Source organism: Gymnodraco acuticeps, unplaced genomic scaffold (assembly GCF_902827175.1).
Source record: "Gymnodraco acuticeps unplaced genomic scaffold, fGymAcu1.1, whole genome shotgun sequence".
Taxonomy (NCBI): domain Eukaryota; kingdom Metazoa; phylum Chordata; class Actinopteri; order Perciformes; family Bathydraconidae; genus Gymnodraco; species Gymnodraco acuticeps.
In genome coordinates this window covers 81,372-108,068 of record NW_022992354.1, presented here as the reverse complement: position 1 = coordinate 108,068, position 26,697 = coordinate 81,372, and the positions used below count along the sequence as shown (strand labels likewise).

At 44.0% G+C, this 26,697-nt stretch overlaps 1 protein-coding gene, 1 long non-coding RNA gene and 1 pseudogene across 2 annotated transcripts; all 3 read left to right on the top strand.

Moving 5' to 3' along the window:
• The first annotated feature begins 2,678 nt into the window (after positions 1-2,678).
• On the top strand, positions 2,679-5,741 carry LOC117542150 (olfactory receptor 11A1-like). The gene has a single exon (XM_034209621.1). It carries the CDS (start codon positions 3,431-3,433, stop codon positions 4,364-4,366), a length of 936 nt encoding a protein of 311 aa, XP_034065512.1. The 5' UTR covers positions 2,679-3,430; the 3' UTR covers positions 4,367-5,741.
• A 4,337-nt stretch (positions 5,742-10,078) lies between these two features.
• Positions 10,079-11,948, top strand: LOC117542153 (annotated as a pseudogene).
• Positions 11,949-24,245: 12,297 nt separating this feature from the next.
• LOC117542156 lies at positions 24,246-25,247 on the top strand. Its single transcript, XR_004568387.1, has 3 exons — positions 24,246-24,449; positions 24,607-24,634; positions 24,734-25,247. It is a non-coding gene; the product is annotated as an uncharacterized LOC117542156 (long non-coding RNA).
• The last annotated feature ends 1,450 nt before the right edge of the window (positions 25,248-26,697 follow it).

Below are 26,697 nucleotides of genomic sequence, written 5' to 3'. Positions count from 1 at the left end.
GTTGGTTCCTGATGGTTCCTGTTGGTTCCTGATGGTTCCTGTTGGTTCCTGCTGGTTCCTGTAGGCTCCTGTGGGTTCCTGTAGGTTCCTGTTGGTTCCTGTAGGTTCCTGGTGGTTCCTGTTGGTTCCTGTAGGCTCCTGTTGGTTCCTGTTGGTTCCTGTAGGCTCCTGTGGGTTCCTGTAGGTTCCTGTTGGTTCCTGTGGGTTCCTGATGGTTCCTGTTGGTTCCTGTAGGTTCCTGTTGGTTCCTGATGGTTCCTGTAGGTTCATGATGGTTCCTGTTGGTTCCTGTAGGCTCCTGTTGGTTCATGTAGGTTCCTGTTGGTTCCTGTAGGTTCCTGTTGGTTCCTGTAGGCTCCTGTTGGTTCCTGTAGGTTCCTGTTGGTTCCACGTAGGCTCTTGTCGGTTCCTGTTGGTTCCTGTTGGTTCCTGTAGGCTCCTGTTTGTTCTTTTAGGCTCCTGTTGGTTCCTGATGGTCCCTGTAGGTTCCTGATGGTTCCTGTAGGTTCCTGTAGGCTCCTGTTGGTTATTTTAGGCTCCTGTTGGTTCCTGATGGTTCCTGTAGGTTCCTGATGGTTCCTGTAGGTTCCTGTAGGCTCCTGTTGGTTATTTTAGGCTCCTGTTGGTTCCTGATGGTTCCTGTAGGTTCCTGTAGGCTCCTGTTGGTTCCTGTAGGCTCATGTAGGCTCCTGTTGGTTCCTGTAGGTTCATGTTGGTTCTTGTCAAAGGCTTGGGGGAAAAATAAATCAACAGGAACATATTCTATCTGTGCAAACACCAGGTGTGTAGTGCTGCCGGAGCGCGCCGGAACGCCACTCCGGCACTTTAAAATTACGCTTTCCATAAGGAGCTGTACACATGCCGCAGTTTTTGCATGGCTGTGTCTTTAGTTGAAGCCCAGTGGCGATCTGATCATCTGTCATATGACCATACAATTAAGGCATCGAAAATAATATGATACAGTGAAGTACAAGTACTTATGGGCAGGGGTTAAATTGTGCCGGAGGACGATGCTCTGACGTCATCACCCTCGCTCATTTGTTCTATGCTTACAAAAAGAGATATGTTAAAACTTTTCTCGTTCTTAATATAGACTATATTTAAGGTCGATATGTGTTGACTTTACTTTAAAATAGCAGATCTCTGTGACAAGAGAAATATTTTTGGCTTAGTGAGCATGTGTCTGCTCCATTTCATTTTCATTTAATTGTTTATTTGAACAGGGACAATGCACATTGATGAACACTTTAAACAAATAATGCTTCAAATGTAAATATGCCGGATTTTAGCTTTGAGCTCATTTCCATCCGTAGTCCGTCACATACAACATTTAAGAACATGACATTTATAAACATAGCAAAAATAAATACATGATATGCAGAAAGAGCAAGAGCAGCATACAAGCATTTACCACATGGCAGCACAATGTAGCAGCTACGACATATAAAGTGCAAGAGGAGATGCCCCTGTGTTAAAGTGCATTTAGCGGTGATTGCACACCTGTTTGTTTCTCAACCATTCTTTGAGTTGACCTTTAAAACTATTGAGAGTGGGACAATCCCGTATCTCAGTTGGGAGGCTATTCCAGAACGAGCTCCGATCAGGAGGTGTGCGTGTGTGTGGTGTGTGTGTGGTGTGTGTGTGTGTGTGGTGTGTGTGTGTGCGTGCGTGCGTGCGTGCGGCGTGCGTGCGTGCGTGCGTGCGTGCGTGCGTGCGTGCGTGCGTGCGTGCGTGCGTGCGTGCGTGCGTGCGTGCGTGCGTGCGTGCGTGCGTGCGTGCAGAGAGTCTGCAGCGGTGCCGCCAAACCCCCGACCCACCTTGTAACACGGAGCCGTTTCTTAAACCATGCAAAATGTATATGTCTGCATAAAACTGAGTTATGATCGGTCATAATAACACAGAAGTTGGTGATGATATATTGTGTATATATTAATAATTTGAGATGTAAATTAATTCCAGTTTATTTGTAGTACTTTCTTTTTTTATAGTGTCATTCGGTGGCATCAATGTGTGCATTTGATACAGATAATGTCACATCTCCCACAGAGCCCCCCCCACATATCAAATCCCAACTTAACCCCTGCTTATGGGTCTCTTCGTGTCATTCAAGCTCTGTGTGTGTGCACGAGCGAGCGAGAGAGAGAGAGCGCACCGGTACTGGGGATTGTTGTTGTTAGCATCTGGTTAGCTAGCTATGCTAACGGATATAAAGAAGAGCGCTCTCCTGTCAGATAACCTCAGCTCAGTGAGGTAAAGGACTCTCTGAGTGTTTAGATAGTTAACTTTAGTCTAACTTATCTCAGTCTCAAACTGTTTGGTTATCATTTATGTAAACAAGTATTTACACCTTTATATGATCACTATAGTTATACAAAAATAAGAGAATCAATTAAAAACAGGGATAAAATACTATAGGACAGTAAACCAAGTATACCGTTTAAAAAGGTAGTGATTTGTAAAATATCCATTAAGAAAAAGAAAATCTCTTTACAGTTCTGTTTCATATGTGTGTAGAGAGACGTACCAATAGATATAGTGTCTTAATTTAGCCCTCAAAGTGCACCAGATCGAACCATTTAACTTCAATATATAAACTCCGCCCCCCACAGACCCCCCTAGAATATATGAAGTCGTCGTCCCCCCCTAAAAAGATGTTCACATGGATTGGATAGAAAAAACTTTTGCATACTTTTGCATAGGAACCTAAGTCCATATCTTTCTGTTTTGGTGATCATGCGACAACCGTGCGCGTGCATGCATGCGTCATAGGTGCGCTCCGGTACTTGTAAAAATGGCACTACACCCCCGGAAAACCCCGAGCTGAGCATTTATTGAACCACTGTAACTAGACTCTTGGAATGACTGAGGATACATTAAATATTGTATTTTTGTAAGTAAAGGGAACATTATCTTTGGGTTCAGGCCTCCAGAGTTCGCTGTATCATCAACAACAAAACGTTGTGTTGTTTATCGTTGCCTTTAGGACTCCAAACTGCATTTTAATGAAATTGTAAAGTTTAACCCGAAGCAAAACTTGACATAGAGTGTATTATTTAGTAAGTGCACATGAGGTCAATGATTAGGGCCTCGCACCAACCCTGCAATCGTTCTCAATGCAAAGAAGTGAACTCACACCCATGTAAACAAAGTGTGGCACCTTTGGGCTCAGGCCTCCAGAGTTTGATGAAGTTGTTCACATGCTAACTTTGAAGAGTTAATGAGATCCATGGAGGGTGAGGAAATGTGATAAAATACTTAGTCTGAGGGAAACAGTTCTCATCTCTGCATGAACACACATGAGGTGCAGTTTAAGGTCTGGTATCTGTGAATGAATCAAACATGCAATATGTTATTAAGACTTCATGGTAAGACATCTCTTTCTATTTTAATAATGTGTGCCTGTTATAAAACCTGCCTGTCTCATGTATGAATGTTTACCTTTGGATTCTTCATGGATGATGACTTAAATGTAACATACATTGCTCTTAGTGGGTATGTCGGAATGGGCACATTCAGGTTTTTGTATTTTTCTCTTATGTTTGCTGTATATATCCTAACAATGTTCTTTAGTTCATCCATTATGTGCCTTATATGGAAGCACAAGAACCTCCATGAGCCTATGTACTTTTTTATCGCAGCGTTGCTGCTGAACTCCATTGTTTACAACACTGCTATGTACCCAAAGTTGTTAGGTAACTTTGTGTCTGAGAAACCGGTCATATCATATTCAGCCTGTCTCATTCAATTCTTCTTGTATTACTTCTTGTGTGCTTCAGATTTCTTCCTGTTGTCAGCCATGGCCTATGACAGATATGTGTCTATATGTAAGCCTCTGCAATATCATGCTATAATGACAACAACTACAGTGAGTGTCATTCTCTGTTTGGCTTGGCTTGTGCCTGCGTGTGAGATTGCAGTCTCAGTCATTCTGATTGTTAATACCAAATTCTGTCATTTTACTTTAAAATCATTTATATGCAACCATTCAATTTACAATCTCTTTTGTATTAGTTCAAAAGTAATAACTTTATACGATCTGTATGTTCTCTTCAGCATGGCCCTTTTGCCTTTGCTCTTCATACTTTTCACATACACCAGAATACTGATCATCTCCTATCGGAGCGGTAGAAATGTCCGGAGAAAAGCTGCACAGACCTGTTTACCCCACCTCGTGGTTTTATTCTGCTTCTCCTGTTTGTGTTCATATGATGTTGTAATAGGCCAACTTGGATCTGATTTACATTCCATCATGACTTTACAGGCATTCTTGTATTACCCCCTCTTTAATCCAGTTATATATGGACTGAAAGTGAAAGAAATCTTTAAGCACCTGAAGAAGTTGTTCTGTCGAGCAAAGTTGAACTGACATATGTTGCAGTACTTGTGATGTAAGTGATGCTAATGTGCATTTCCTCTGTAATAATATGCACATATGTGATGTTCTGATCTGTGGGAGGTATTTCATGTATAACCTCTTTACTACATGTCATGTACGCAGTAGGTTCAGTTTGAACAATGTTATGAATACTTAATATGCTTCAATTAATAAAAATCATGTTTTTTGAATGATGTGATCTGAAGTGTTCTTTGGTTTGTCAAACCCACAGATGGTCTTGTCCATGAAAAAGAGTCTAGTGAGGAATAAGCCCCGAGTACAAAGGCATACCGAATGAACTGATGATTGGGGTAGCAAGAACAACCTGAATTATCATATCATATGTATCATCATTTCAGGCTCCTGATGGAAGTTTAATGTTGTTCTTCCAAATAGTGTCCAACAAAAAAGATACCTAAAGGAAGCATTAATGAAACCTGAATACAGTCAGGCCACTAAACGTGATACACAATGATCTGTGGTGGAAAGGAAAAGAGACACGGGGCTCCTACAGGGAAAACTCAAAGCTGTCAGTGCGTAGATAATATGAAAACGAGGAGCCAGAAAATAAAGATATCTTAAAATGTCGTTTAACGTTCATCCTCTTCTGTTGCTGCTCAAGTGGAAATTATTAGTTTGCAATGGGTGGATACGTTAGGTTTTTTACTCACAAGAATACACACCGTTTGAGAAAGCAAATGAGCATCGGAGAGACATTTTAAACTAAACATAACAACAATAGTCTTGTTGAAATACACTTGTAATAAAGGATATCTGCATTTGATAAGGACTGAAAATACCAGATTATAGACATGTGTTGAGGCAAAAGAGGCAATTGTTTATAAATCCTGAAAGTTTTGTAACTCAAGGGTAGGATCAAGGGTAATACCAAGAATCATTCAGCTACTTGATTCAAGGGTTTAAGGGTCATTCAAATTGAAGTTCTCTTCCCAAATGAGCTCAGGGATTATTCAGCGTTTTACACGCCAAGTGCAGAATTTGATCAGTTGAACACAATGGAGTCATGTCTCTGTGAAGATGTGGGCACAACAATCTCCAATCTACATGTTCTGGGTTAGCCTGAGTCTTACTTCCAATTGTGTTATTTTTCCATGAGTGGACAAGAGCATGCTGGTTGGTGGAACAGTTTTGAGTTCTAGCTGGGTTAGCTTTGCTTTACAACCCTCAGTTGCCTTTGGTACAGCTGGTCCGGTGTATGGTTGTAAGATAATGTGGCCGGAGAACGTCTCAATGTTCCCTCTCCATAATTCAGTATCCATGCGTCCATTGTTACGAGTGTATCTCTGCGATACATGCCATACACAACGGAGAAAAAAACAAAAACAACAATTTAACATAGTTCATGCGAGCTACCAGTGGTGTAAAGTAACTAAGTACATGTACTATACTTGAGTATTTTCATTGTATGCTCCTTAATACCTCTACATTTTGGCAACACATATTGTACTTTTTACTCACTACATTTATTTGAAAACATTAGTTACTCATTTATTTTGGAGGTACCTATTATTAATAAACTATTATTGATGGAGTTTTCTGCTGGTATTAAAAGTTATTCATGTTTCTCACCGTTTAACAGCTGCAAAATTAAAATGAATGCATCATTAATTATACTCCAGTGATATAATATATATTTTTCTAAAAATGTCCACTTTGAGTAATGAGTACTTTCGCCTCGGTCCAGCGCGAGGACGGTGCTCTCCTGCAGGAGCTGCTGCAGCGGCCGGCCAACCGGGAGGTCGATCCAGTGACCAGCCCATTCCGGCCGCCGCTGATTGCCCTACAAAAGATGACAGCCGGGGACGATCCAGAGGCGTATCGGGAAATTTTCGGGGGCTCAGCGGCGGCGTGCGGGTGGCCGGAGGAGGAGTGGGCAGTGCGGCTGCTGCCCCTGCTATCCGGGGGAGCACAGTTAGCCGCACACAGCCTGCCAGCGTCTTCTCGGCATAATACCGTCAGCTGAGGGGGGCCATCCTTGACCGGCTGGGCAGTACACCAGAGGGACATCGCCGCCGGTTCAGAGCCCTCCCCTTCGAGGACGCTGGCCGCCCCTTCTCCTATGCGCAGCAGCTCCTGGATGCGGCTAGATGCTGGCTTCAGCCGGGGATGCTCTCCGCTGAGGACGTCGTGGAGCAGGTGGCGATGGAGAAGTTTGGCGCCGGCCTGCCATCGTCAACGGCGTATTGGTTCCAGTGCCACCGCCCGGCCAACTTGAGGCAGCCATCGTAGGATCACCTCTCGCTTCCCCGGCGGAGTGTGAAGGGAGAGTCCCGACACCTGCCGTTCCAGCGGGCCGACCTACCCCAGCCCCGAGGAGGAGATTCCCTGCAGCACCTGCTACTCCTTCCCCATCTCACACACCCACTCCTCGTCATGCACACACACCACAGCAGCAGCCCCCGACTAACTCTCCCCTTCTTTCTGTCTCTTCTCAGGGTCCAGTCTATGCGTCTGGTCGTCCGGCACCACAGGGAGCTCCTCAGACGCCAGGGCAGGGTTGCTGGTGGTGTGGACAGCCCGATCCCGAGGGGATGTATCGTATACCAGTATGTATGCAGGGGGGTACACACCAGGCTCTGATGAACACAGGCTGTAATCAGACGATGATCCATCAGCGCTTGGTTCGGCCTGGGGCATTGGTAGAAGAATCGTGGGTAAAGGTGAGGTGTGTGCATTTCCAGTACCCGGAGGTGGCGCTGGAAATTTCTTTTAGGGGCAAAAAGCATAGAGTCAGGGCTGGAGTTAGTACTCGCCTTACTGATCTTGGGGACGAATTGGCCGGGGTTTGCTAAGCTAGCAGGGGATAGGGGGTGCGTTCACGTGCGTCAGGGAAATGTGAGTTGTGTGCTGTGTTGAGTGGCGAGTCGGAGGCAGCACCTGCTACTCCTTCCCCATCTCACACACCCACACCTAGACCTCATCATCCACACACACCACAGCGGCAGCCCCCAGACTAACTCTCCCCTTCGGCTCTCTATTATGCAAGGTGAGGGAGCGCTTCGTGCTGTCCCGTGATCAGCATGGCAAAGTTAGCTAAGACTAAGGTTGCGGTCGGATAATCCAAAAATCAGCTCCTAGCGTCTAACCCTTTCGTCTATTCCTTGACCTCTGAGTGAAACGTCACGGGGTTAAGGGATAGTGGATAGGAGACGTCATAAATGTGCGTCTGCTGCTGTGGGGAAACTATGGAAACTACAGTTTTCTATACAGCGGACTACAACATGGATGTTCAATAAGAACGAGGGACTCGTGTAAACTCATCCAGAGACTCTGTGCTCTGATGCTGTTGCTTTATGCTTTATGAACGTGGACAACAGAGAAACATATTCTTCAGGACCAAAGCTGGAATTGAAATAAAAAAGGAAAGTGAAACTTCTGCTCGTCCCCCTCTCCCTCCGGTCCACATTAATACAAATGATCCCAATACGTATGATTGTATGAAAAGATCTTAAAATCAATACAGATGTATTTATTATAAACGTTAGTCTTTAACATCCATCACTGTGTATATCACCATTCAAACATCTTTTAAAAGTTGAACAAACCCCACACAGTGTCACGATCTTGGTGTTATGTCACGGTTTTAGTTTTGTGTGTCTGGTAATGGGTTTTATTTTGCTGTTCTTTTCTCCCTGTTTCATGTTTTCCTCCTTGTTTCTTGTCTGGTCCTTCTCCCTGTGTTTTCCTCCCTGTCGTTAGTTTCCCTGGTGTGTCTGATTGTCTGATTGTGTTCACCTGTTGCCCTTGTGTTTCTGCCTCCCCTGCCCGGCTGTTTCTCGTCTCGTGATTACCCCTCCCTGTAGTCTTGTCTCTTGAAGATTTTGAGTTAGATCTGTTCGATCTAGATTTTTCCCTTCAATGTTATTATGCCGAGTGGAGTGGAACCTCGTCAAGAAGGGACAAAAAAAGCACAAATGGAGGTGTCTAACATGCCATGGTTGAGGAGCTCGTTGCCTAAATGGCTCAGAGTTTTTTCACGCAGCCCTGAGAGCCAGTCTCCATTTTCTGACCCTTTTTTGGGATCCCGTCTGGCGTTTGGAGGTCCACGGAGCCTCCAAAAGACCTCAAAGAAACGCAAGGTCAGGAAGCCAGCTCGTAATCCAGTACTGGCCCACACAGCCATGTTTCCGTGCTCCATTATCTGGATGGATCCCCGTGTCCTGGCGGCGTACCGGCCGACTCCAGCACCTCGTCTCCTGTTGAATCTCCGGCCGACGCCAGCTTCCTGTGTCCTGTCGGCGTACCGACCGACTCAAGTCCCCTCTCAAGTCACCTCTCCAGTTCCCTCTCAAGTCTCCTCTCGAATCTCCTCTCAAGTTCCTTCTCCAGTCCTCTCTCGAGTCCCTTCTCGAGTCCCCTCTCAAGTCCCTTCTCGAGTCTTTTCTCGAGTCATCTCTCAAGTCCCTTCTCGAGTCCCTTCTCGAGTCCCCTCTCAAGTCCCTTCTCGAGTCCCCTCTCAAGTCCCTTCTCGAGTCCCTTCTCGAGTCCCCTCTCAAGTCCCTTCTCGAGTCTTTTCTCGAGTCCTCTCTCAAGTCCCTTCTCGAGTCCCTTCTCGAGTCCCCTCTCAAGTCCCTTCTCGAGTCCCCTCTCAAGTCCCTTCTCGAGTCCCTTCTCGAGTCCCCTCTCAAGTCCCTTCTCGAGTCCCTTCTCGAGTCCCCTCTCGAGTGCCTTCTCAAGTCTCTTCTCGAGTCTCTTCTCGAGTCCCCTCTCAAGTCCCCTCTCGAGTCACTTCTCAAGTCCCCTCTCGAGTCTCTTCTCGAGTCTCCTCTCGAGTCCCCTCTCAAGTTCCTTCTCCAGTCCTCTCTCAAGTCCCTTCTCGAGTTCCCTCTCAAGTCACCTCTCGAGTTCCCTCTCAAGTCACCTCTCGAGTTCCCTCTCAAGTCCCCTCTCGAGTTCCCTTTCAAGTCACTTCTCAAGTCCCCTCTCGAGTCTCTTCTCGAGTCCCCTCTCAAGTTTCCTCTCGAGTTTCCTCTCGAGTTCCCTCTCAAGCCCCCTCTCAAGTCCCCTCTCCAGTTCCCTCTTGAGTTCCTACTCAAGTCCCTACTCAAGTCCCTACTCAAGTCCCTACTCAAGTCCCTACCCTTTGTCCTCTAGTGTTGGTGGTCCAGCCGACACCTGTTTCGTCGGAGATCCTACCAACCCAATGTCCTGGTCCGTTGGAGGTTCCGCTGGGGGTCCTGCCAACTCCATGTCCTGTTTCGTTGGAGGTCCAGCCGACACCTGTTTCGTCTGGGGTCCTGCCAACCCCATGTCTTGTCCCGTTGGGGGTCCCTCCGACTACTCTTCTGACGGGGGTCCTGCCAACCCTATGTCCTGTACCGTTGGAGGTCCCGCCGACTACTCTTCTGCCGGGGGTCCTGCCAACCCTATGTCCTGTTTCGTTGGAGGTCCAGCCGACACCTGTTTCGTCGGGGGTCCTGCCAACTCCATGTCCTGTCCCGTTGGGGGTCCCGCCGACTACTCTTCTGCCGGGGGTCCTGCCAACCCTATGTCCTGTGCCGTTGGAGGCCCCGCCAACTACTCTTCTGCCGGGGGTCCTGCCAACCCTATGTCCTGTGCTGTTGGAGGTCCAGCCGACACCTGTTTTGTCGGGGGTCCTGTCAACTCCATGTCCTGTGTCGTTGGGGGTTCCGCTGAGGGTCCTGCCAACTCCATGTCCTGTTTCGTTGGGGGTTCCACCGGATTTCCTGCCAACACCTGATCCTGTCCTGTTGGGGGTCCCGCCGACACGTGCTCCGCCGGGTTTCCTGCCAACACCATATCCTATATCCAACTATTAATGGCTGGTGAATATAATGTGACATATATAACTCTTGACGGTCATGTGGAAGTGCAGAGGTATAGATATCTGTATTTTGTGATCATGTTAACAGTTTATGTTCTGATCATCTGCAGTAATTCCACTATTGTGTGCATCATTGTTTTACACAGAAACCTCCATGAGCCTATGTACATGTTCATTGCAGCTTTGTTGATTAACTCTGTTATTTTCAGCACTAACGTCTACCCAAAGCTTCTGATTGACTTTTTATCAGAGAAACAGATGATATCTCATTCATCCTGTCACGTTCAGATGTTTCTGTATTACTCTTTATCTAGCTCAGAGTTTTTACTGTTGGCAGCCATGTCCTATGACAGATATGTGTCTACATGTAAACCTCTGCAATATCCAAATATCATGAGAAAAATAACTGTTACTGTCTGTCTGGTTTTATCCTGGGCTCTTCCTGCTTGTCATTTAGCAGTGCCGGTAGCATTCAGTGCTAACACCGCTCTCTGTGGTTCTATCTACATCCAAAGGAGTCTTTTGCAACTACATTCTACGTTGTTTAATAAACAACCTGATTAACAAACTGCACTGTGTGAGGTCGAAGGCCATGGCTGTGTTCGGTGTGGTTGTTCTGATTAACATGTCCTTTCTCCCGGTGCTTTTCATACTCTATACGTACACTCAGATATTTATAATAGCCTACCGTAGCTGTGGAGAGGTCAGGAGGAAAGCAGCTCAGACCTGTTTCCCCCACCTGCTGGTTCTGATCAACTTCTCCTGTTTGATTATTTATGATGTCGTCACGGATAAACTGGAAGATGACTTTCCAAAAACTGTACGTTTAATAATGACTTTACAAATGCTGTTGTATCATCCTCTCTTTAATCCCATCATATACGGACTCAACATGAAAGAAATCTCTAAACACCTGAAGAGGATGTTCTGTTCGGACTCTTTCAATCCAAACACGTAGGGTGGTTTTTATTCATGATAACTGGATGATGTGTAAGCCTTAAGGCTCTCAGGCAACGTTATATTTTCAAATGTACCTAATTATGTACGATTTGCTCTCTTTCTTTCTTTAAATTGAAAGAAGGTTGTTTTCAACAGGTTGCAGTCGTATGGTTCACACAGCATGACGACTGTTTGTATATCAGGCTCGTATTGTATGGACACAATCATTTGTCTGATAACTCAAACATCATCTCTTCCTCCTCTCTGCAGTTTTGTTCAGGGGAAAGGATTCTGCTAAATCATCAGATTCGTGCCTCTAAGCCTTTGTGGAAATGTGATTTATAATTATGTATTGGATGAAAACAAGTAAACAATGTTTACCTGTTCATATCTCTCACTGCACTGTATTCATGAATATTATGCCTGTGTTATTCATGTGCTTATTGCATTCATCTTGCTTTGTAAGGACTGTTTTTGAATGTGTTTAAAAGCACTGTGCCTTGTGTTGAAAGCTGCTGTATAAATAAACCTGCCTTGCCGAGCAGTTTGGAGTTTTGTTGTTTCAGATTTTCTGAATTGTTAAAATGTTTATGTGCAAACTGTCAGCAGGGGGAAACATGTTTTCACAGCAGATAGAAACACTTGCATTATTATACATTTCTAACAGCGTGAAACACCTTTGCACAATCAGCAGTCAGTCATTCCCAGGTGTAAGGACGCCACCTGGTGGACAAAAGACAGAAGTGTAAGACAGAAGAAAGTCTTGCACACAAACGTAAAAGACAATTCTGAGAGAATGTCTGGTGTTTTTTAGTTTTGACAGTATTTAACTGGGCATGTATATGAAGTATTACAGGTGAGGGTGCAAGGTGCCGCAGGGTTTGTTAATTATTTAAAAAATAATATTCCTTGTGTGATGTGCTCGCTTGTTTGGCACATTACACATTTGTATGGTTATAAAATGGCACAGAGAGAAAGCATAGATGAGTTGGGAGCTGTTTTGTCAAAGATCGATTAATAAAATAATATTTTTCTTTTAAAAAAAAAGAAATAAAACCCACTTATTTAGTTATAAAGTAAATGATGCCGGTTACATAAATACAACTGGTCGATCAGCTAGCTGCCTTTAGAGTCTAAATGTTTGAGTCTAAATCACATAGTTAAGGTATTTTATGTGATTTTTAAAACAAATCTCATGTAAATAATGCACAAGTAATGGTGTGTAGGATTACTTTCCTACAACGGTAGCAATATCTAGCTTCATCTTTTGAAAAAAGCATGTTTTAAAAAAAATATATATATTTTTAGTATCTATCAATTATTTCAATTTAGATGTTTTTATAATAATCTATTTTTATCAGCGGGGTTAAAGCAAATTCTTAATCTCTAAGAAGGTGACCCAGGGACTATTATCCTGTGATGACCACACACACAAACACACACACACACACACACACACACACACACACACACACACACACACACATACCATGTATACATCACTTCAGGGGACATTAGATTGACTTGCATGCATTTCCTGGAGATTTATCCTAACCTTAACCATAACCAACACATGCCTAACCCTTAACCTTACCCTAACCCTAAACCTAACCAAGTCTTCACACTAAAATTAATGATTCCCCTCATGGGGACCTCCAATTTGTCCCCATAAGGGAGGCGAGTCCCCACATGTGACTGTGTAAACAGATTTAGGTCCCCACAAGTATAGTAATGCTAGGCCACACACACACACACACACACACACACACACACACACACACACACACACACACACACACAAGAGCGCCTCTTGGGCACCACACTGTCTCAATTGATCCACACTGTGAGAGAGGGGAACATGTGTGTAGTAAATGCTTTAGTTTAGACAATAATAAATATGAAGTTAACTGTAAGGAGTGGCTCATTTTAAAAAAAATAAACAATAATATTCTGTTTTTAATATCTCACATCTGAAAGTTTAATTTAAAAGAAGAAGAGGCACCTAAAATGAAGATTGTTATTTCAAGCTACGGTGGAAGACGCCACTGGTTGGGGCCATGGTCCACCTTTAACGTCCGCTAACGACACCCCTATTCTACGCTAGGGGCCGACGGCTCAACCCTGACATGCTGGCGGTCGCCAAGTCAGAGTTCGACAACATGGAGCGTCTGTGCATCATCCGCCGCTCAGGGCCTCACAGCTCCACGGGAGGCGTGTGGTGCAGTGGGTTGTGCGTTGGTGTTCGGATCAGGGGGTCACAGGTTCAAACCCCACTGCAGCAGCATGTCGTTGTGTCCCTGGGCAAGACATCAATCTGTAATCCACATGGTCCCTAAACCAGGCGACGGCTGGTGACTACCGCCGCCTTAACGACGCCACTACGCCAGACCGCTACCCGGTCCCTCACATCTAGGACTTCTCTATACACCTGGCGGGCAAGCTGGTCTTCTCCAAAGTGGATCTGGTGCGGGGCTACCACCAGGTTCTGGTGCACCCCTCAGACGTCCCCAAAACTGCGGTGATTACGCCGTTCGGGTTGTTCGAGTTTCTGCGTATGCCGTTTGGACTTAAGAATGCAGCTCAGTCCTTTCAGCGGCTGATGGATTCGGTGCTCAGAGACATGCCATTCATCTTCGTCTATTTAGACGACATCCTCGTCGCCAGCTCCTCTGAAGAAGAGCACCAGGCACATCTCCGAGACCTTTTTGCGAGGCTCAACCAACAAGGCCTGATTATCAACCCAGCGAAGTGTCAGTTCGGGTTGTCCTCCATCCACTTCCTCGGACATCTCATCAGCAAAGATGGAGCCGCCCCCTCCCGTCGAAAGTGGAGGCCGTGTCCGCCTTTCCCCGACCGCCCACAGCTCGGGCGCTCCGAGAGTTCCTCGGGATGGTGACGTTTTATCACCGGTTCATCCGCCAGGCTGCCCACACCATGTGCCTGCCGCTGTACGAGGCCCTCAAAGACAAGTCCCCCAGCTGGGCCATAGACTGGACGACCGAAAGGGAGACCGCCTTCGATGCAACCAAAACCGCCCTGAGTGAAGCCGCCATGTTGGCTCAACCTTCACACAAGGCCCCCATCGCTATCACCACCGACACGTCTGACTACGCTGTAGGCGTAGTGCATGAACAATGGGTTGACGGTGCCTGGCAACCGCTCGCCTTTTTCAGTCGCCAGTTGACCCCCAGGGAGCACAAGTACAGTGCTTTCGACAGGGAACTCCTTGGCCTCTGGTTGGCGGTTCGCCACTTCTGAATGACCCATTTTAATTGAAAACTGAATTAAAACAATCCCCCCCGACCTTTGAAACTAATATACCCACGTTTAGCATGCTATTTTCGGGTATAAATGTTATCTTCTCACCATGGGGGTGTGTGTGCTTGATGGGCTTAAATAATCTGTCAGCCATTGTCAAATCTTGCTATTAATTAATAACTTTTAATAGGAATCTCTGTTTGACATGTTTGTTTGTTTGTTTGTTTGTAGCCTTTATTTAACCAGGTGAAAGCCCCTTGAGATCAAAAGATCTCTTTTTCAAGGGTGACCTGCAGGACATTAGTTACACTGTAAAATGTTTGGCTGTAAAATTACAGTAAATTACTGGCTACTAGTTGCATGGATTTCACAGTAATTTACTGTAAATATTTCACAGTATGTTTTCACTGTTAATGCACTGTGCTCCCTTGAATGATGCGCCCTCCTGTGGGGACACATAGGAACTGCACTCAAATCACTTAGTGCTTTTTAAACGGTTTAAAATAGTTTTTTCACTTTTAAAAATCGCTTTCTGCCCTGGAAATGATTTCTAATCATTATTACCGTTTAGATTGTGCTATTTAATTCTGAAATAGCACATTCTGAATGACCCATTTTAATTGAAAACTGAATTAAAACAGTCCCCCCCGACCTTTGAAACTAATATACCCACGTTTAGCATGCTATTTTCGGGTATACATCTTATCTTATCACCATGGATGTGTCTGTGTGCTCTCGGGGGGGTCATGCAGAGGCATTTTCAGGCTTTTCTTTTATTAAAACATCTCCCCCGACTTTAAACGGTAACATTACCCATGTGTATAACACTTTCTGCGGGTACAAATCGTGTGTGTCTGCCCTGGTTGTATTTGTACTGAATTAAAACAGTTTTGCCGACTTTAAACAGTAACAATACCCATGTTTTGAACACTTTTCCTGCGTTATAAAGTCATTTTTTATTTAATTTACTATGATCTTGATTTATGATAATCTTGAGGAATTTTTGTGAATTACGCTACAATCCCAAAAATGTAATGTTTTTTTTCTCTGTGAGGGAATGGTCTAAGGACCAGTGGCGTTTTCTCCCGGAGGCCAAGGGAAGCCAGGCTTCCCCTGTTTTTTCGGATTGTAGTTATAACTTAAATAAATAAATAAAAACACTTTGTTTTGTTTCTGTAATTCTACTTTCCTGTGTGTTCCTGCCGGACCGTCTCTCCGTCTCTCCCCCATTCTCATTGAGTATTTTACAAAGAGTGAAACAGCGCCCCTCTAGATGTCATGGTGAAACAGTAGATTGCATTCACTGTTGCGAGAGGAGGCCAGCAGAATCTAGCTTCCCTTGGTGAAAAAAAATTGAGGGATTAACCAATCAGATGAGGCCCACGTGATGCCCCTGCCAACCTGTGATTGGTCAGGGCCATGCCAGGGGAAGCCAGCCGCCTCTAGCTTCCCTTCAGGGGCGGCTGGCGGCTGGCGATTTGATTGGACACTGCCATCCAATCACATCAACATCAATTTGAATACTGTAACTGTCATCACCGCCGTTAGAAATGATCAAGCAAATGAAGCATTATGGAGGGAGGAGATTTGGCGTACTTAATTAAGCATAACTTCACTAAACTTCCGCTACAGCAGCAACTAAAAATTAAAGCAGATGGCAGGACAACGCCCACACTCGAGCTGTGTACACAGAGGAATAAGGGATCTAATCGGACGTTCAATGAGGACATTTATGTCCGCACGGAGTGGCTAACTGGAAGCGCTAAACTTCAGCGTCTATTTTGCTGGCCATGTCTTCTTTTTGACAAGGGTTCGTGCTCCCTGAACAATCCTTGGGCAACTTCAGGATTCATCGACCTTGCCAACCTGTCACGGGCAATTGAGAGGCACGGTAAATCTAAAAATCATATAGATTGTGCTGTGAAATTAAAGCTTTTTAGACGCGTCAGGATTGACGAGGCTCTGGATGTAGCAAGAACCATTAGCACAAAGAAGCACAACGAACAAGTAAAAAAGAACCGGGATATTCTGAGGAAACTCATCATTGCTGCCCTGCACGTCAAGAGCAAGCATTCAGGGGACACAATGAGGCCGCTGGCAGCTCTAACAGGGGCAATTTTGTAGAGCTGGTACGTGCATTTGCAGAGTTTGACACTGCACTCGCGGAGCACTTGGGATCGTCAACAGTCTTCAGTGGTATGTCAAACACCATACAAAATGACATAATTGAGAGCATAGCTCGTTGTATCCAGGATGAGACTGATAAAGAAATACACATTTCTCCTTTCATTGCTGTACAAGTGGATGACACATCAGACATCTCCAATAAGTGCCAACTCACTATCATAATCAGATATGTGAATGAAAAAGGCAGTGTGTGTGAACGTTTCCTCGGCTTTTTTGATGTCAGCTTAGAAAGAGATGCAAAAGCTGTAACATCAGTTGTCATGAGAGCCATCGGGAACTACAGCCCAACAAACAAACTGATTTGTCAGACTTATGACGGAGCAAGCTGCATGAGTGGACAGCACGGTGGCGTTCAGGCTTTAGTGAAAGCACACTGCCCCAATGCGCTATTCATCCACTGCTATGCTCACAAATTAAATTTGGTTTTAGCACAAGGCACAAACAACATCCAAGCAGCCAAACTGTTTTTTGCCAATCTCGATGCCTTCCACAATTTTTTCTCACGTTCATGTAAGAGATCAGCACTACTGTCTGAAGTTGATCGAGCTGTGCGTGTACCAGGGGGTTCTGCTGTGAGGTGGAATTTTAAAAGCCGCGCAGTACACGCCATCCATGAAGGACGCGGGTCGCTCTGTATCGCTTTTGACAGGATAATGACAGAGCCGGGATGGGACAAAGAGACCATTGCACAGAGTGCTTCCTTGAAGCAAAAACTTGAGGATTTTGACTTCACCTTCCTGCTCGGGGTCTTTCAGTCCATTTTCGGCCTCACAGAACCACTCTTCCAGGTTCTGCAAAGCAAGACGGCGGACATAAAAAAATGCCAGGATCGGATCATGAGCACTCTCAGCGCTCTCAAAGCCACAAGAACAGATGAGACATTCAGTCGCATTTACGATGACACGGTCAAAGCAGTCGGCGATCCTGTGCCCCGACGTAAACGACGTCGCCGCGGCTGGGACGACCTGGAGCAAGGGTTTAACCAGCACCAAGAAGGAGACGAGGAAACGGTTGTGTCTTTCCGGCGTCTTTACTTCCAGATTGTTGACGGCATAGTGTTGCACATGACCCAAAGATTTGCAGATATGGAGCACCTGCACTTTTTTCGGATACTGGAACACACATCATTCACATCGTTCTGCAACCCTGATGCATTTCCCAGCAGTGAGCTGGCTCAGCTGATCAACACTATCCATTCTTTGATGAGCAGAAGTTAAGGAATGAGCTGCACACGCTGTACAACAACAGGTTGTTTCACAAGCCACCAGGAGAGCTGATACAGCTTCTTATTGAGGATGACCTACAGGGCACACTCTCCGAGGTCTACAAGCTGCTCCAGCTCATGCTCACGATACCAGCCACCAGCACATCAGCAGAGCGCTCCTTTTCCTGTCTAAAAAGGATCAAAACGTATCTGAGGAACACGTGTGGACAGGACAGACTTGTCAACCTAGCCACAATATCCATTGACTCTGTTGTTGTGGAGGACCTAAAGGCCGCTGGGAAGTTCTATGACATTGTTATTGACCACTTCGCTACCATGAAAGACAGGAGAATGGCCTTCCTCTTCAAATAGGGTGAGTGAAATGCACACCCCTTTCTCTCTGTGCATACCTGTTGCCTGAACTGCCCGTGTAGCTATGTGTGCAATTTCTGATGTGGTTCTGTTGGTTATTGTGCATTGCTTGCCTGGATTTAGCTGCAGGTGTTCAGTCTGAAGTAGTTGTTTTATTGCAGTTGTTTAATTAGCACAGGGTGCTGCTATCCGAAAATCAGCACCGCAGATAGCATGCCATATAGGGCCCGATCACCTGAATAGATGAGATTGTTTATATTTTTGTGTTACTTTTGGACTACGGACTGAACTAATTACAGAGACGAGGACTGTTGCTGCACTTGCAGTGTGTGTTAGTGTAACAGATGTAAATATGCAGTGGGGTTTATTTAATTTAATTTTGTATAATCACACACATTCTGTGTTTTATATTATTGTATTCTGTGTTCTTCATTTTATTGAATGTTAAATACCTGGCAAGGTCGGAGAGCTGTGCTCAGGAGTTTATTGTTGTGAGGACTTTAATTTCCTTTCTTTGTGATTTTACTTTTTGTATATATTGTGTCCCTCACGTTTCCTCTTCCCTTTTTGTAAACGTTCCAAGCAATGAGAGGAGTCACTGAGGGAAATGTATGTAAAACTGATCATTTTATCTGTTATCAGATTCAGACATTAAACAGAGATCGTCTCAACTTTGCGCTGACTCGGCGGGTCTCGTCCATTATCAACACAACGCATACTGATACTTTGATGTGAACGTAAAACTTTAAAGGTCTCCTGATTTAGTTTGTGAATGAATGCTTCTTATTTATTAATTACCGAATCTGCACTGCGCATTGAGCGGCTGGTATTGCATTGGTGGGGGGAGGTTGGCATACATTAATAAGAAAATGCTTAAATTAATAAGAAAATGCTTAAATTAATAAGAAAATGCTTAAATTAATAAGAAAATGCTTAAATTAATAAGACGAGAGAGTTTCAGCTGGAGAGTGCGTGCGGACCTGTCGCTTAGATAACAGGCGTGTACAAGTCCTGCATCTGTATGATACAAATGTGTGTAAAATGTTACCGGGCGCTGTAATCACTCATCTGGTTACGTTATTGACCACCCCCCCCCCCCCCCCCCCGACCCAAAAACATTGGCTTCCCCTACATTTTTCCCCACCCCACGCTACTGCTAAGGACCCCAATTTTTGGCCAGTTTTTACCCTGCAGCCGTTGTCTACACGTGTAACACAACGGCTTATTTGTAGTGTGCCCTGGCAAAAGCGGTTAGGCTGGATTTATTTCTGTCCATTTCACATGCGGCCGTTGCAGTGCATATGGACATCCTGTCCATTTGGCCGCACGGAGCCCCTAATGAAAAAGCTCCGCTTTTTGGACTAAATTAACATGGGATTCCTCCTGCCATTGGACGTACTTCTTCTCACTGGAATATTAACGGTCAGATTGAATACAAAATTGACCCCATTTCTCCGGCCAATGACAGGAGAGTTTTGAAAGTGACAAAAAATGCGATATTCACATTTTCCAGCAGGGGGAGCTCTAAGACCGTGTAATAACTTTGCTGTACTTGGGAAAAACAAAAATAAGTGTATTTATGATGAAACGCGCTTAAAACGGGTAAACAAGTATTTATGACCCCAAACGTTGTGGGTGTGCTACAGCTGGTACCATCTGTCACTATACCAAGCTTTTAATCCATGCAATGTTTATAAATATTTGACATTGTCCGAATGTCTCAATTTTCAAACCAATACATCATATGGTGGCCTATCAACGTTCAAATATCAGCTCCAAATGTCAATGCATTGTGAAAATATGAGCAATATGAGCCTGTCCCTTTGGAGGATATAATTTAACATTGAACCTCTCTTGGAAATGTACAAAATCTGTACATTTCCAGGAGAGGTTCAATGTTAATCAATCTCCATCCAGACGTTTGAAAAACACTTTTCCCGACCTTTTAAACATTATTTCTGCCTTGCAAAGTGCTGTGATGAGCCCTGGTAGTATCAGACTATTTTAAACAACTTTTCCCCGCCTTTCAAACCCTTTTCCTGGGTTGAAAAGGCTGGTGCTGCATCCTGCTCTCTGGGTACACTTTGTCTCTATTTACACCACTTTTCCCGACGTTTCCAACACGTATTCCTGCCTTAAAAAGTCAGGTCCTGCATCCTGCTCTCTGGGTAAACTCTGTCTCTTTTTAAACAACTTTTCCCGACGTTTCAAACACTTATTCCTGGGTTGAAAAGTATGTGATGTGCCCTGGAAGTATTATACTATTTAATACACCTATTCCGACATGTGAAACACTATTTATTCCTTGTCAAGTGCTGTGATGCACCCTGGAGGTATTAGACTATTTAAACAATGTATACCCAGGATTCAATCACTTTTCCTGGCTTGCAAAGTGCTGTGATACAGCCTGTTCTCTGGGTACAGTCTTGTGAAATTAGCTGATGCTGTCTGCAGCAACCGGTACTTCGCTTCTATTTCAGACACTTTCCCAGGAATTTTGAACACTTTTCCTGGCTCAGAAGGTCCGGTTCTGCATTCTGACTCGTGTCCATTTGTAGAAGTTTTTTTTTATATTAAACCTCTCCTGGAGTACAGAATCTGTACATTTCCAGGAGAGGTTCAATGTTAAAAAAAACTCCTCCAAAAGGAAAGGCTAAAACACACTTTCAGACGTTTAAAAACACTTTCCCCCGCATTTCAAAACAGTCAGGTGCTGCATCCTGCTCTCTGTGTACTCTATGTCCACATTTAAAGAGCCTGTGACACGAGTTTCCCCCATCATCCAAACCCATCAATTTGAGTAAATATTGTCCCCTTGAAAACCGTTACTGAACTGATTTTGGATATTTGTACTTTGATAACCATTAATCTGCCCTTCAATGTTGACCATTTTCTGGATCTTCTCGGGGATTCTTCAAGTCCCGCCAAATGATGTGTGACGTCATTGCGGGCACAGCGCTCCAGCTGCACCGTTCAGGATCCCATCATCTGCATGTAAACACGATGGCGCACACAGCAGCAAGCTCAGACAGCGATGACAGTTTAATGTTGAACGTGTCTGAGAGCTCATATGAGGCTGAAGGATCGCTTTATGTTGTATCTGTTAGAAGTTTAGGAATTAGGTGCGTCAATATGGGCGATCATACGGTCATGTAGCCAGTGGTGGACTGGGACTAAAAATCATCCCGGGACTCTCGACCGGCCCACTTCGGTACCGCTAGTAAATTGTCAACGGGGGGAGTGGGGGATGTCAGGGGCGGCGGGTGCTGTAGATAGTAAATGTAAATATGTAAATATTTGTGTCACTGCATCCTGGTAAAATACAAATATAATGCAATATCTGTGTCTTTGACATTAGCGCTGCTAGCCACCTGTGCCCTGTACTACGAAGCCAGTTCAACATACCCTGGATATGTTTGAGTAACAAACTAACAACAACAAACTAACAAACGAGATCTCGCTAAGCAGTCCTACGACGCTGGTTATCAACTCGGTAAATCAAGCCAGGGTTTCTCTCTCCAGCTGAGAGCGCGTTCACGTCTAAGACACGAGTGGATCTGACTTTAATTACATTTGACTCGAGTGTTTCGTCAACATAATGTGTTGCTTAAAATAATACTTCTGCATACAGTATGTGACACTGTAAGTGTTGCACGGCCAGACACGGCAGATAAGGAAATATATGATATATTATGATATTATATGATCGATGATCTGATTGATGATGTAATATGAATGATAAGTGCGACACGTCGGCGTCTTCTCTGCATACGGCAGTTTAAACTGTATTTCCTTTATCCTGTAATATGACTTGAGAGATTTAAACTCCGCACACTGAGTTGATCTCTTTTCTATAGACGCCGGAGGCGGGCAGCGTCAGGTAAAAACAGTTATTTAGCCTTCCCAAACCTGAGCCTCACGTTCGTGACTTATCCGACCGGCCCACTTCGGTACCGGCCCATCGGGATTCGTCCCGATGGCCAGTCCGCCACTGCACCCAGCCCACGTAAACTGTCAACGGGCGGAGCCTCGCTGCGGGGAAACGGTGGATCTAGTGTCCCGATCGGATTGGGAATAATAATAATAATAATCCGTGCATTTTATCCATTAATTTCCCCAACATTGTGGTGAAAAAAACACACGTTTAATCCATGTTGGTGTACTACAACTACAAAAAGCATCGGTTTGTTTTCTCATCAGGAAATGCAGACCGGCTCAAACGATTATTAATCATCATCCTCACGATCATTTAATGTATCATATGTTCGCCGAATTGACATGAAAGCACTAATACATGTAGTTTCATCCACTTGAGTTTACAACTACAAAAATAATCGATTTGTTTTTATATCACATCCTACGGGAGGAAATTCAGCAGCTCTCACTACCGATTTGTAATCCTAATGTAATCATCATCTTCACCACGATCATTTATGTTTATGTTCGCCGAATTGACATGAAAGCACTGACAAATATGAATATACTGTAGTCAACTTCATTAAAACGTTATTAACCTGCCTAAACTCAGTAATTCACCATTTCTACGCACGACAACACACTTTGTCCGTGTTTGGCTCTCTCGCCGCACAGTGAAGCGTTCCCGCATTGACGTCACTTCCGGCTTCCCCCAAAACCTCAAAATGAGTCGAAGGAATTTCCCCGCGATGTTCGAAATTATTGATATTTAACGGAACGGTATCGCTTTTTCTTTTTTAAACTGACGGTTCGAGATTACTAGTAGCCCAATATTTCATTGCACAACAGTTGTTGGGATGCTGTCACAGGCTCTTTAAGACACTTTCCCCACATTTTAATCACTATTTCTGCCTTGGAAAGTGATGTTCTCTCAACACATTTCCCCTAAAATGATTTTAAATCATAATTTCTGCATTTAAATGCATTTATTTTATCATTAATATGGTTCCCTGAAAAATGCACATACTCTGGAGCTCACTGGGGTCCGGTATATGTTTTAATCAGGCGTTTTAACACTTTTTTCCATGAAAAATATTTTTAATCACTATCATGGGGCTATATAAATCCAATTACGGGTCATTCGGAGCACAATTGTACCTTTTAATGTTTAAATGTATTTGTATTATATATTTTTGGGCTAGGAAAGTGACATTTCTGGGTGATTTTGTCAGTTTATGGAGCTTAGCCCACAAATCCTGGAGGTTCCAGGCCAAATGTGGGTGCTCATAGGCGACCTGCCATGCGCCCCCACCCGTGGAAAGAAGAAAAAGGTGAAGAAAACGGTTAATTATATCAAAAAAGAAGTTTTAAAAAATGACTAGGTGCAAACGGAGAAGGGGCCCGAAAAAGCTCAACCCTTTGGCTCTTCGGGCCCTTTTTTCCCCATCTCCGTTGTAAGTTGCAATGGAGGAGGGGAAAAGTGTCCGGGGCTTCATTTCCCATTCTCCGTCAAAAAATATTCATCAGAAACCCGGTTTTTGGGTGCACACAGAAAACAAACGGCTGTCTGCAAACACGGAGGTGAAGTGTCCGCTCACCATGCATGGCCTTATTTTGTGCCTCAAGACCCCCCCAACCTGGTTCTCACAAATGTGCCTCTGGAGGAATGCAAGGGGATTCGACAGGGGACTACCCGCATTATGAGGCACTATTTTCGGATACTTTTTTTCTTTTCCGGATCTATTGTACTTCTTAAATATATATGTACACATATATTACACAGTAGTATTCATGTGTTAATGAGCCCACCTGTAAAATAAATGCAGTCAATTAAAGCTGAAAACATTTCCTAACAAATCTAACTTGATAAGAAAAAAGCCCAACAACTTATTTTTATAACAAGCGTGAAATAAACCTTCATACTTCCTGTAATTATAATCAATCTGAAGCTCCTGCTTTAAGGAATGAGCTGCTGACAGACTAAAGTAAACCCTCTGGAGAGCTGAGAGCTCTTTGTTTCTTAAAGCATCTTCAAGTAACGAGCATCCTTTACCTTCATTTGATTTTCTGACTTATAACTGAACTTATGAGGCAGCATACCTCTAGAGAGCGGCCCAGAGCTTTATATATTTCTCTGTATGTGGCCCTCGGTGAAAAAGTGTGGACCCCCCTGTTCTAGACCAATGACTGGTTACTTCCTGTCATGCAGCTGAGAGCTGTGGCAGTCGTAGTGTTTGCAGAGGAGATATGATGGGATGTAAAGCATGAGGTCAGGACTCTGAAGCTGACTCAAAGAACAAACACTTATTTTAAACTGGATCTCAAACTGTTGGATTGTGTTCGTCTCTACAGGATCAATGATGAGCCGTTCAGAGCCACGATCCAGAAGACCTGTGAGTACTGAAACCATATCCTCCATTCATCCAGATATGAAACTCTTTAATGGAGCGTGACCTCAGAGGAAAACAACACTCTTCTTTCTCTCTTCATCATTTGAGCTGTTTCTCTTTGTTTCATCATCATCATTATTCTCTCTCTCTCTCCTCTCAGGTGACAGGAAGTGAAGACACACAGAAAGGTGAGAGGTCGTACCGTGTGAAGTTTATTTATTGAGGTTTCAACACGTGCTTCTGGTGTTCCAGACAAATCTGCAAGCTCAGGTTTTATTTGTTCTCAGTTTCTTCATCACGGGGCGAGTTTGAGACGTGAAGAGGAGCGTGGAGGCATTTTGGAAAATAAAGAAGAAGGCTGCAGCTGATGAGAGACTTCCTGTTAGCTCTCCTCAATATGAAATGAACAAAAACAATCAATTGAACTTAAAGCTTTTCTTGAGAAGAAAGATGTGTTGCACATACTCCTGCTGCTACCTACCACCACCTCCCACCCATCCCGGCACCAGAGAGGAGACTCCATCGACCCCAGATACCCCAACTCACTCTTCTTCAGGTTAGCTCCGAGCCCCGCCTTTACCTGCCCCAACTCTGCCCCCCATCTCACTTTGAACGATGTAGTCATCCGGATATCTGCATACTGAGAGTGGGACGCAGGACCCGGTCAATGAGCTGCTGGAAGGGGGTCCACTGGACTGGAGGGGCGCTTGGATCTGGTGATGCCTTGCTCTTCCTGAAAGGGGAGGACACCTATCTGCCATAGTTCTTCCACCTGACGACTGAGTTCGGCATCGGGGGTTCCAGTTGGTTTGAAGAGACTCTGGGGGGCATCCGATGGCTCCTGAATAGGTGGGGCCCTTGGAGTGTCCAACCTAATGATAAGAATAAGAATAATGCATTTTATTTGTAAAGCACCTTTCATTGCTAAAAGTAATCTCAAAGTGCTACAAGGGGCATAATATACTTTGGTAACACTTTATTTTGATTGTCCATATTTAACACTCTATAAGTCATCAGTTGACATTTAGTAGCATGTCAACAGCAATTAACCAATATTCAACCTTACCATCTGTATATTGTGTCAACATCTTCAAAATTGACAAACTACTCAAAATCAATCTGTCAGTTGAAAGTCAACAGGGTCATGTCGACTATCTGTTGATAATCTGTTGAGAGTCAAGATGTCAACTAAAGATTACATTAAGCATGAGTTGATGATCAACAGATAAGAAACTTTAGAGTTTAGTTGACTATCTGTTGATCGTCAACTCATCTAGAGATGACTATTAGTATACTTTTAGTAGGTTCTCCACTAAGCGTTTGTAGGCATGTGTTAGGACTATCCAATCAAAGTGAAACACAGTTGAGAACAGTAGAAAGTCTATAACCTATCAACAGAACACATACATTCATCCACTAATGATATGCAACAGACATGGGAATAAAGCGAAATGTTTTGCACAACTGATCACAAACTTTATTTATTCATTATGTATGTAATGTTTGAGTTAGAAACACCTGTTCCTGTTTTATTTGACTAATATATAAGATAAATACAGAAGCCTAATGCATTCACTTGAGAAGGTTTTTCACAAGAACTCACAATCTACAGATAGTAAGGTTGAATATCGGTTAATAAGCTGTTGCAAAAAACATGTTGACAGTCAACAGACAGTTGTTGTAAAATCTATAGATCAACACTTGAGATGTACCTTATATTCTACTGGCAGTTAGTTAAATGCATGTTACTTGTCTGTTGAAACAGTGTTGTTGAATGTCAACTGATGACTTGTAGAGTGTTAACTATGGACTATCAAAATAAAGTGTTACCTATACTTTTTTTGGCCTGACTCAATGGAAAAGTACTGAAGCCCCAAAACGTGTTTAGGCCATACCATAGGAGAATATGTCAGGACATGTCCAGTCCCACACACCAGAGGTCATGACCTTTGCCCACATATATGGGTATAAGGAGATGTCTTTCTTTTGTTCCTTTGTGCAGCATAAAAGCACTGGCTAAGAGGGAGAAAAGCTCCAGGGCGGGGTTTCTCCTTGGTAGGTTCTCTCAACTTGGTAAGATCTCTCAAACTGATCGGTGAATTGTTGAATGAAAGTTTGAAAATGTGGAGTCTATTTTTATATAACATTACAAGACTGATTCTTATTATTACATTATTTGCTTATTGTGCTCATGAAATGTTGCTATGACTTTGGAATAAATAGAAACAATCACCAATCCCAGGTTCTGATG

Bases quoted from the DNA above. Each gene is read 5' to 3' on its own strand.
- LOC117542150 (XM_034209621.1), top strand. From the start codon at position 3,431: ATGTTTACCTTTGGATTCTTCATGGATGATGACTTAAATGTAACATAC.